The sequence below is a fragment of the Chiloscyllium plagiosum genome, chromosome 7 (genome assembly GCF_004010195.1).
Source record: "Chiloscyllium plagiosum isolate BGI_BamShark_2017 chromosome 7, ASM401019v2, whole genome shotgun sequence".
NCBI lineage: Eukaryota > Metazoa > Chordata > Chondrichthyes > Orectolobiformes > Hemiscylliidae > Chiloscyllium > Chiloscyllium plagiosum.
The window spans coordinates 32,271,568-32,283,109 of NC_057716.1; the positions used below are offsets into that span (position 1 = coordinate 32,271,568).

Sequence of the window (11,542 nt, forward strand, 5' to 3'; positions counted from 1 at the left end):
GGTGAGTGCCGAGCCAGAGGACACAGCTTAAAAATACGGGATAGACCATTTAGGACAGAGATGAGGAGAAACTTCTTCACCCAGAGAGTGGTGGCTGTGTGGAATGCTCTGCCCCAGAGGGCAGTGGAGGCCCAGTCTCTGGATTCATTTAAGAAAGAGTTGGATAGAGCTCTCAAGGATTGTGGAATCAAGGGTTATGGAGATAAGGCAGGAACAGGATACTGATTAAGGATGATCAGCCATGATCATATTGAATGGTGGTGCAGGCTCGAAGGGCAGAATGGCCTACTCCTGCACCTATTGTCTATTGTCTATTGCCATCTCCACCCTGGGAAAAAGTCTCTGGCTATCCACTCTAGCTATGCCTCTTATCAACTTGTACACCTCTAACAAGTCACCTCACTTCTTTCTTTGCTCCAATGATAAAAGCCCTAGCTCCCTCAACCTTTCTTCACAAGACATGCCCTCCAGTCCAGGCAGCATTCTGGTAAATCTCCACTGCACCCTCTCAAACATTTCCACATCCTTCCTATAATATAGCGACCAGAACTGAACACAATATTCCAAGTATAGTATAACCAGGGCATTATACAGCAGCAGCATAACTTCATGGCTCTTAAACTCAATCCCCCCTGCTAATGAAAGCCAACACACCATACGCCTTCTTAACAACTCTATCAACTTGGGTGACAACTTTGAGGGATCTAGGGATGTGAACCCCAAGATCCCTCTATTCTTCCATACTGCCAAGAATCCTGCTTTTAACCCTGTATTCTGCATTCAAATTCGACCTTCCAAAGTGAATCACTTCATATTTTTCCAGGTTGAACTCCATCTGCCACTTCTCAGCCCAGTTCTGTATACTGTCAATGTCCCGTTGCAACCTACAACAGCCCTCCACACTATCCACAACTCCACCAACCTTTGTGTCATCAGCAAACTTACTAACCCACCCTTCCGCTTCTTCATCCAAGTCATTTATAAAAATCACAAAGAGAAGAGGTCCCAGAACAGATACCTGCGGAACACCGCTGGTCACCGAACTCCAGGCTAAATATTTTCCAGCTGCTACCGCTCTCTGTCTTCTATGGGCCAGCCATTTCTGTATCCAGACAGCCAAATTTCCCTGTATCCCATACCTCCTTACTTTCTGAATGAGCCTACCATGGGGAACCTTAATCAAATGCCTTGGTAAAATCCACATATACCACATCAACTGCTCCAGCTACATCAATGTGTTTTGTCACATCCTCAAAGAGTTCAATTAGGGTTGAGAGGCATGATCTACCCTTTGCAAAGCCATGCTATCAAGCTACGCTTTTCCAAATAATCATAAATCCTGTCTCTCAGAATCCTCTCCAATAATGTGCCCACTAGTGACATAAGACTGACTGGTCTGTAATTCCCAGGGTTGTCCCTATTCCCTTTCTTGAACAAGGGAAAAACATTTGTCACCCTCCAATCATCTGGTACTATTCCAGTCGACAGTGAGGACACAAAGATCATTGCCAAAGGCGCAGCAATCTTTGTATATCCCGTCTGGCCCAGGGGACTTATCTGTCCTCACATATTTCAAAATTTCTAGCAAATCCTCCTTCTTAACCTCCCCTACCTCCTCCGACTCCAGACACAAGTTCCCTCCACTAATCCTGATTGGCCCTAGCCTCACTCTGGCCATCCCCTTGTTCCTCACGTAAGTGTAGAATGCCTTGGGATTTTCCTTAATCCTACCCGCCGAGGCATTTTCATGCCCCGGTCTAGTTCTCCTCAGTCCTTCTTCAGTTCATTCCTGGCTCCCTTGTAACCCTCTAGAGTCTTGTCTGATCCTTGTTTCCTCAATCTTAAGTAATCTTCCTTCTTCCATCTTGACTAGATATTCCACATCTCTTGTCACCCAAGGTTCCTTCACCCTACATTCCTTCCTTGCCTCAGTGGGACAAACCTATCCAGCACTCACAGCAAGTGCTCCCCAAACAACCCCCACATTTCTGGCATGCATTTCCCTGAGAATATCCGTACCTAATTTATGCTCCACAGTTCCTGCCTAATAGCATTGTAATTCCCCTACCCCCAACTAAATACTTTCCAATTCCGTCTGCTCCTATACCTCTCCATGATTATAGTATAGGTTAGGGAGTTGTCATCACTATCACCAAAATACTCTCTTACCAAGAGATCTGATGCCCGACCTGCTTCGTTGCCAAGCACCAAATCCAATGTGGCCTCCCCTCTAGTCAGCCTATCTACGTTCTGAGGAGAAAGTGAGGACTGCAGATGCTTGAGATCAGAGTTTAAAAATGTGTTACTGGAAAAGCGCAGCAGGTCAGGCAGCATCAAAGGAACAGGAGAATCGACGTTTCGGGCATAAGCCCTTCTACATTCTGATTCTGGATTAGTGGTGCTGAAAGAGCACAGCAGTTCAGGCAGCATCTAAGGTGCAGCGAAATCGACGTTTTGGGCAAAAGCCCGTCATCAGGAATAAAGGCAGTGAGCCTGAAGTGTGGAGAGATAAGCTAGAGGAGGGTGGGGGTGGGGAGAAAGTAGCATAGAGTACAATGGGTGAGCGGGGGAGGGGATGAAGGTGACAGGTCAGGGAGGAGAGGATGGAGTGGATAGGTGGAAAAGGAGATAGGCAGGTAGTACAAGTCCGGACAAGTCATGGGGAAAGTGCTGAGCTGGAAGTTTGGAACTAGGGTGAGGTGGGGGAAGAGGAAATGAGGAAACTGTTGAAGTCCACATTGATGCCCTGGGGTTGAAGTGTTCCGAGGCGGAAGATGAGGCGTTATTCCTCCAGCCATCTGGTGGTGAGGGAGCGGCGGTGAAGGAGCCTGATCTGCAGCCCATCGCATTCACAATATGGATGCGATGGGCTGAATGCGCATGAGAGTTCAGACCCAGCACCCGAGGGAAAGCATAACAGATAACTTGTCATCCAGCTGTCCGGAGTATTCCAGTGTTATCAAGCAGCCTACCAATCCCAACACCTGGAATTGCAAGTGATCTGTGGGGAGACTCTGATTGTAAGTGAATGCTTCTAATATCTAGGAGATGGCAGGCACACAAGAGTAATCTTTACTTTGTTAGTTACTTATGGGGAGATTCTTACCTTCTCTGTAAAATCCTTCTCCAGCCTTTCTTCCACCTATAAAGGAAATAGAGAAAGAGAAAGTAGTATTCCTTCCTCATATGCCAAGTCTCCATGGATAACCCAACAAGGATCAGTGCACTTGGAATTGTATCCAGCGAGAGTCAGTAGTTAGTGGTTGACATCAACCAGTTAGAATTAGTTGCCATGAGAAAATAAACCAGTGTCGATCACTATCCAATAGAACAGACCTCAGTACTGTGAGACTGTCAGAAGTACAAAACACTGCAAATATAACTCTGAATTCATACGGAATGTGGTCACTGACACTAAGGAACATAATGCTTTCAAAACAAATAAATAAGCTGCACCAAATTCAACATAATCCATGCTCATCTCATATACATGTGACAGACCTGTATTCAACAATACTGTATTTCTGTGGTATACAGTGAGACACCTGCCCCCATCAGTACTGTACCCCATTGTTATACATGGCTTTCTGTCTCAACCAATACTGTATATAAGTAACAGATCTGTACCCAGCAGTTTTGAATCCTATTGTTATACAATGACAGACCCATACTAATCTGTCCTGTACCCCAGTATTATTCAAGATCAGACCCGTCCCCACCTGTACTGCCCTTGTGCCCAACATACTGGACCAGTATTATACATTGACAGACATGTTTCCACCAGTACACTACCTCAGTGTTATCTCAGGAGAGACCTGATCCCACCAGCACTGCGCCCATTTTATACAGTACCAAACCCATCCAGTGTATCTGTGATGTGCAGTGACAAACTGGTAAATCTCCACCCCCCCCCCCCCGCTGAGATTATACAGTTATATATTACAATTATATATTACTGACCTGTACCCATCAGTACGCCATCCATGTTTGATTGCACAGCCCTGAACCCACCAGTACTGTACACGTATTATACAGTGTTAAACCTATATTTATCAGTATTATATCTCAATATTATTGAGTGACAGGCCCATACCATCAGTACTATACCCCACTGTTGGACAGTGTACGACCTGTCCCCACCAATACTGTGCCCATGTTATATGGTGACAGTCTCATTTCCACCAATACTGTACCAGTGTTATACAGTGTTAAACCTATCTTTATCAGTGTTATAGCTCAATATTATATAGACCCATACCATCAGTATTGTACCCCACTATTAAATAGTGTACCTGTCACTACCAACACTGTACCCATGTTATATAGTGACAGTCTCATTTCCACCAGTACTGTACTGTAGGGAAAAAGAAGAATGAGAGGGAGAGGAAGAGGTGGATGGAAAAGGGGTGAGGAAGGTCTCATGGGGAAATGAAAGGGGAGTAAGAGGAAGGAGAGGGAAAAAGTGACAAGCAGAAGAATGAAAAATCAGAATTGTTTGTTTTGCAAACATGTACAGAACAAGTTATGAATTCCTCACCACTGGACTGGCACGAGCTGAGCTCGCACGAGATGATGTGCGGGAGCCAGAGCCAAGAAAGCAGTTATGTTCTGAAAGCTTGATGAGCAAAGAAAGGAAGAGAGATAGAGAAAGTGTACATTAGACTGGCAGTGTTTAGAAACAGCTTATTACAGTTCAGTAAAAGATAATAATATGTTATTGAGTATACAGCATGCAACGTCGTTCAATTATTGTTGCTTTAATGAAGGGAGCTTCATAAGGCAGTGTCTTGGAGCCATCACTTCCTCAACCCCCTTCACCATAAACCTGCTGCTCTCTCAGGCCCCAGTTTGGGGTTGGCCTAACCTCAGCAGGACAATCAGGTGAGCTGTGTGTTAGAACACTTGGGTTTAGTGGTCCTGGATACCCAAACACAAACAATTCTGACCTGTTCCCAACCAGAGCCCCCAGCCTCTTCAATAACCATTTACAAAACCTTTGTTGGCAGAGAGGTTTTGGGAGAGAAATCAATAACTGAGGGATCAAGCAGCTGAAAACACAGCCATCAGTGATGGAGTGATTAAAATCTAGGATCTACGAGAATTGCCTGAGCACACAGCTGTCAGACGACTGGATGACTGGACAAGGTTACAGAGATAGGGAGGGATGAGGACACAGGCAGAATTTGAAGCAAAGCTCCTGCTGTATTGATGACTGTCCAGTATTGGTTGTTTGAAATGCTTTGCACTCAAACTGGTGAGGGGTGGGGATCAGGTTGACATATACCAATGAAGCAAACTCTCAAGTCGGAACTGGGTTTCTGCCAGCTCTCTGCTGTGCAGATTAACCAGCCTGGCTTTAGGAATATACTGACATCATGTTAGGAACTGAGTTTGCAAGGGACAGTGACTGTGAGAGGGGACTGGCAGAGGGTGAGACAGAGACTGGGCCTTACTGCATGAGAGCTGGAGCTACTGTACCGGCGGCTGCAACTCCCATCGTAGGCAGATACCTGGAAGAATGAAATGAGAGAGAAGAGAGATAAAGCCAAGCACCAGCACACGGGGCTAACCTGGCACATCAAAGACATTGTTGAATAATGGGCAGTATTGTAACCAGGCAGAATCTGATCAGAGAGAAAGACTCAAGACAGAGGCAGGGATATAGTGTATACAGATCAGTTCACAATGTCCATGACAGTCAACAAATGCAAGGAGATGAGTCATCAACTGTTTGGACCAAGAAAAATTAATTCTTTTTATTCAATTATGGGATGTGAGCATCGCTAGCTAGTTAATATTCATTGCCCATCCATAGTTGTCTTTGACAAAGTTGTGGTGACTTGCCTTCTGAACAGCTGCAGTCCCACAATGCCCCTAAGGAAGGAATCCTGGGAGTTTGATCCAGGGACAGTGAAGGAACAGTGATATATTTCCAAATCAGGATGGTGAGTGGCCTGGAGGGGAACTTGCAGATGGTGGTGTTCCCATGTATCTGCTATCCTTGTCCTTTTAAATGGACATAATGGTGCCTAAGGAGCCTTGGTGAATTTCTACAGTGCATCTTGTAGATCGTTTGCACTGCTGCTACTGCATGTCAGTGTTGGGAGGAAGTGGATGCTTGTGGATGTATTGCCAATCACAATATTTTCTAAATGATGAGAAGCTAGGAACTGTAAAGAAACTAAAATACTCAGAAGGACTGATAAAACACATGTTTAGAATAAAAAGGGTGAATGTTAACACTTCCATGGATCATATTGATCAGATTCAATCCGGAGTGCTATGTTTAGTTCTGTACCTCAGAAAGGTCATGCAGTGCAGATTCATAGCATTACCATGTTGTTGAGAGGGTTAAGCAACTGACTATATCATTGACTGAACTCCTTTGTATATGATTACAAAAGAATAAGCCAAGAGCTGATTAAGGTATTTAAAATATTGAAATGATGTGATCGAATAAATCTGTAATATCTATTTCCTCCACAGGGGAAGTTTTAAAATTAGGGAAATAATTTTAGAATTCAAGCAAGGATATTTACAAGGACAAAATCAGGAAGCACTTCTTAACAGAAAGTATAGTGAAAATCAGAGCTGCCCTCAAAAGTTGTGATCCTGGAGAACAATTGGCGCTTTCAAAATGGAAATAGCTCAGTTTTAATAGGGTATAGCTCTGAAGGGCTAAGGACCAAAGTTGAGAAAAATGAGGATACAAATCAGCTGCAATCATAACTGACTGATGGAATAGGGCTTGAAGGGCCAAGTGACTTAAACATACTTTTACATAAATAAACCCATTTTTTAATTGTAACAAGAGTCTGTGATCAGCTCTGGGAGGGTCTGACTCCAGCCTTTCATAAGCCTTTGCAATCCCTCTTTTACACCAAGCTTCCCACCGTTTCTCTATGCCCTTTTTTCCCCTTGAGGCAGTACCAAGATGTGGTTTAAACACCTTAATACATCCAGCAGCTGTCTGTGTCAGTTTGTCAGTGTCATTCAAATTGTCATTGTATCATTGTCATGTATCATGCAAACGCAAATGCAGTTCCCTTTCTTTCCGGATATAGGAGTGCAGGTAATTTGAAATCTGACATTTGGCTTGTAAGGCATATGGTAAGCAAAAGTAATTTTGTACCTATGCTTCCCAAGATTCTCTACCATGGGTAGGTTTCTGCGTACATTGTGACTGACTAATGTAAAGGGACTGTTTTGATTGCTCAGTTATTCCATTCTCAGTGTCTCATATGACTCTTCTTCCCAGGCACTTTCTTGAGATGGATTGCGTGACTTGCTTCCACTCTGATTCTGGGAGTTCTGATTTGTTCATTAACGCCAGTGCACATTCTACAGACTGCCAGATGTGGGCAGGTTGTGTTTGAAGGGTCAGGCAGAAGAATTATCCAGAGGTTTGGGCATATCTCTAACATCTTGATCTCACTTCTGTGTTTCCCAATGATGGCTCTCAGTATATTCAGTGCCTACCTGAATGAACTTTCTCCATTTTAGGTGGGCATAGGCCAGGTTCACTCATGAGTCAGCAAGAATGTTTGGCCATTTCAGGGATGCTTTGAGGACAGTCCTGAAGCACTTTCTCTGTCCTCATTGGAATTTCCTGCTGTGAGCGAAGCAGTTTGGTGTCAAGCATACTGAGGATCTGGGTCTGAATGATTAATGCCTCTGAGCACACTGCCTAGGGAGAGGACATTGCTAGTGGACCACTTTTCATGCTACCAGAGTTGGAGTATTTTGCAAAGGCACCAATGCTGGTACTTGTCCGGTGTTTAATGTGCCTAGCGTAGATTATCCAAGTGACAGAAATATATAGGAGCGTAGGCTTGGAGGTGTACTTACACCAAATGGACTTTATCTGCTGCTTACCGCCATCTTCTCGAGGATAATTAGAGATGAGAAAAAACAGCCACATCTTCTGAATGAATTAATCAAAATGTTAAGAGGAATTAAGGGGATTTAGATAGGTGGACTATGATGTGGAAATTGGACAGAAATATGAGAAAATGCCAAATTGTCAGTTTGGTGGGTAAAATAAAAAAGTATTAATTAAATGATTGGAGATTTCAGAGCCCCAAAAGGCAGAAGAATCTGAGTGCTCTGGTGCATGATGGGTGAAAGTTTATTGTGCAGATTCAATAAATGATTGAGAAAGCTATTAGAAAATTATCGTTTATTGTGAAGGGAATTGAATACAAAGTCAGCAGGTGATGTGTCAGTTCTACAGAGCTACAGCTAGAGTACATGTACTGTATTGATTTCCTTGTTTAAGGAAGGATGTAAATGCATTGGAAGCAGTTCAGAAGAGATTTGCTGGTCGACCTAGAATGGAAGGATTTTCTTTTGATGAAAATTTGGTCAGGCTGTAATTTGCAGACAACACCAAGATAGTCTTCTAAGATTACAAAGGGATTCTTGATCAAATGGGTCAATGGGCTGAAAATGGCATGTGTGTTCAATTTAGACATATGTGACGTATTGCATTTTGGTATAACGAACAGGGGCAGAATTTGATACAAATAATGGTAGGGCCCTGGGTAGTGTTGGAGAACAGAGGAACCTAGGGGTTCAGCTAAATAATTCTTTGAAGTTTATGTTGCATATAGACAGGGTGGTTAAAAAAGGAATTTAGCCTGCTTGCCTTCATTGCTCAGTTCTTTGAATTCAGGAGTTGGGAAGTCATGTTGAGGTTGTACAGAACAGTGATGAGTCCTCTTCTAGAGTACTGTGTCCAGTTCTAGTCACCCTGTTATAGGAAGGATATTATTAAGCGAGAGAGTTCAGAAGAGATTTACCAGGATGTGGCTGGGTATGGAAGGCTCGAGTTCTAAAGTAAGGCTGGGACATTTTTCACTGGAGCATAGGAGGTGTAGAAGTTCATAAAATCATAATGCCTATAAATAGAGTTAATGATAGGTGTCTTTTCCCTAGGATGGCAGATTTCAAGACTTAGGGAGCATTTTTTTTTAAGATGAGAAGAGAGAGGTTTAAAAAGACACAAGTCAAATATTTTTACACAGAGGTGGTTTCTATGTGGAACGCACCTCCTGAGGAAATGGTGTATGCGGGCACAGTTACAAGACACTTGGATAAGTCTTGATTAGGAAAGCTTTGGAGGGATAAGGGGCCAGGAGAAGGCAGGTGGGACTCGTTTAGTTTGGCATGTTTGGCATGGACTAGTTGGACCAAGGGGTCAGTTGCTGTGCTGACTCTATGACAAAGACATAATTTGATTGAAACACATGAGACCCTGAATCACCTTGACAGGATGGATGCGGAGAGAATGTTTCCTCTCATGTGAGATTCTAGAACTATGGAGTTACTAGGACTTAGGAGTTGCCATTTAAGATGAGGATGAGGGCAGTTCTTTTTGCAGAGGTTTGAGTCTTTGGAACACTCCTCTTCAAAAGGCAGGGAAGCAGTAGACAGTGGAGATGGATAAATAAGGAGGCGAAAGGTTTATCAGTGTTAGGTGGAAATATGGAATAATCAGATCAGTCACAATTTTATTAAGTGCCACAGCAATGTCAAGAGGCCAAGTGGCCTACTGATAATTTGTCCATTAATATGCATTGCCATAGGCATGTATATCTGGGCTCCATTCAGGGAAGGAAACAAAGACCAAATGAAAACTTAGAGAGAAACAGTCATAACAACATACACATAATGATAAACACTAGGACACATAGACATACAGAGATAGGTATGAATCCTGACAAAAACTCGCACGACAAAATAAAGAAATGGCAGCAGAGAAACAGACCCGAGTTCCATTCTGCGATGCCGTATGGGACTTGGAGCTGGGTCCAGTGCTGTACAGAGGGAGGTCAGAGTAGCAGCTTCCCTGAGAAAAGAGAAACACACCTGGACTTTAGCAAATGGAGTGAAAGGAGCACAGTGAGGGAGAAGGACAAAATAAATAATGTGCAAGATTGGGTAGGTGGGAGATGAGTACAGGAAAGCTTCGAGGGAGGAGAGAATGGGGTGTGCTTGAGAGAATGGAGGCAAATACGAGGGAAAGAGAATGAAAGGGATAGAGACTGCAGGAGGGGTACAGGGACTGGGCTCTTCGAGGGGGGAGACAGGAATGTGAGCTGCCAAGGTAGGGAGTTGTGAGGGTAAGGGGAACGCAGGGGCTGAGAGGGGCTCAAGGAGAGTGGGAGCAATGGGGACTTTGAGAGCAATGAGGAGTGTAGGAGGGAGGGGCTTGCTGGAGAACCGGAGGAGATAATAGGTAATGGCCGGGGTGTGGGAAGGTAATCGTGAAAAGGTAGGAGGTGGCCAGGAGAAGGCAATGACAGTGAAAGTGCTAATGGAACTGATGGAACACAGCAACGCAAGTTGTTTTCATGTAAATCAGAAGAGGATTTGTATGAAGAACCCAATTGTTCCCCACACAATGAACCTGGCGGGAGAATGAAAACACACAATTCGCTGTCGACTTCCCGCGCCATTGCTTTGCTGATCTCAAACTGTCGTCTCTGCACCGAGAGCTCAGTGTGATCCCAGCAAGTGGGAGAAATATAACAAAACACACCACACAGTTCAAGCTGCAGCACTCAGTGACCATATGACCAACAGAATACTGTATTGAATCACGCATAAATAGGCCGTACTAACCCTACTGGACTGTTTACTAGGCCCAGATCCGCATGACAGCTCATCAAAGCCATTTGCCTGTCAGGAGAGATGAAGTGTCCATAAAGATCAATTGAGGCACAGGGCAGAATGTTGCATTGACTTGGCCTTGTTTGGCCTTATCTTGTCTTGGCAAAAGTGAGGACTGCAAATGCTGGAGATTAGAGTCAAGAGTGTGGTGCTGGAAAAGCACAGTGTGTCAGGCAGCATCCGAGGAGCAGGAAAATTCGACGTATCGGGCAAAAGCCCTTCATCACCAATGAGGCTGGGAGCCTCAGGGACAGAGACATTAATGAGGGCGGTGGGGTGAGGCTGGGGGAGTTAGCGGAGAATGCGATAGGTGGATAGAGGTGTGGGTAATGGTGATAGGTCGTAGGGGTGGGTGGAGCGGATAGATGGGAAGGAAGATGGACAGGTGGGACAGGTCATGAGGACGGGTGCAACAGATACAATAAATGACGTGTGCAAGTGCAGGTGAAACTTTGATGAGATAATGTGGGGGGAGGGGAAATGAGGAAACTGGTGAAATCCACATTGATGCCATGGGGTTGGAGGGTTCAGAGGCAGAATATGAGGCGTTCCTCCTCCTGGTGTCAGGTGTTAAGGGAGTGACGGTGGAGGAGATCCAGGACCTGCATGTCCTCGGTGGAGTGGGAAGATGAGTTGAATTAAAAACAATGACTGCAGATGCTGGAAACCAGATTCTGGATCAGTGGTGCTGGAAGAGCACAGCAGTTCAGGCAGCATCCAACGAGCAGCGAAATCGACGAGAAGCAAAAGCCCTTCATCAGGAATAAAGGCAGTGAGCCTGAAGCGTGGAGAGATAAGCTAGGGGAGGGTGGGGGTGGGGAGGGAGTAGCATAGAGTACAATGGGTGAGTGGGGGAGGAGATGAAGGT

The 11,542-nt window shown here is 44.5% G+C and overlaps 1 protein-coding gene across 1 annotated transcript in view; it reads right to left on the minus strand.

Annotated features, from left to right (window-relative positions):
- The window catches only part of LOC122551917 (leucine-rich repeat flightless-interacting protein 2-like), a 100,825-nt gene that overhangs the window by 15,739 nt on the left and 73,544 nt on the right, over positions 1-11,542 (minus strand). The window contains exons 10-14 of the mRNA XM_043694486.1: positions 10,627-10,683; positions 9,770-9,850; positions 5,454-5,510; positions 4,538-4,615; positions 3,107-3,142 (exon numbers count right to left, since the gene is read on the minus strand). Coding sequence (XP_043550421.1) covers positions 3,107-3,142; positions 4,538-4,615; positions 5,454-5,510; positions 9,770-9,850; positions 10,627-10,683 — 309 coding nt within the window. The remainder of the gene's footprint in view (positions 1-3,106; positions 3,143-4,537; positions 4,616-5,453; positions 5,511-9,769; positions 9,851-10,626; positions 10,684-11,542) is intronic.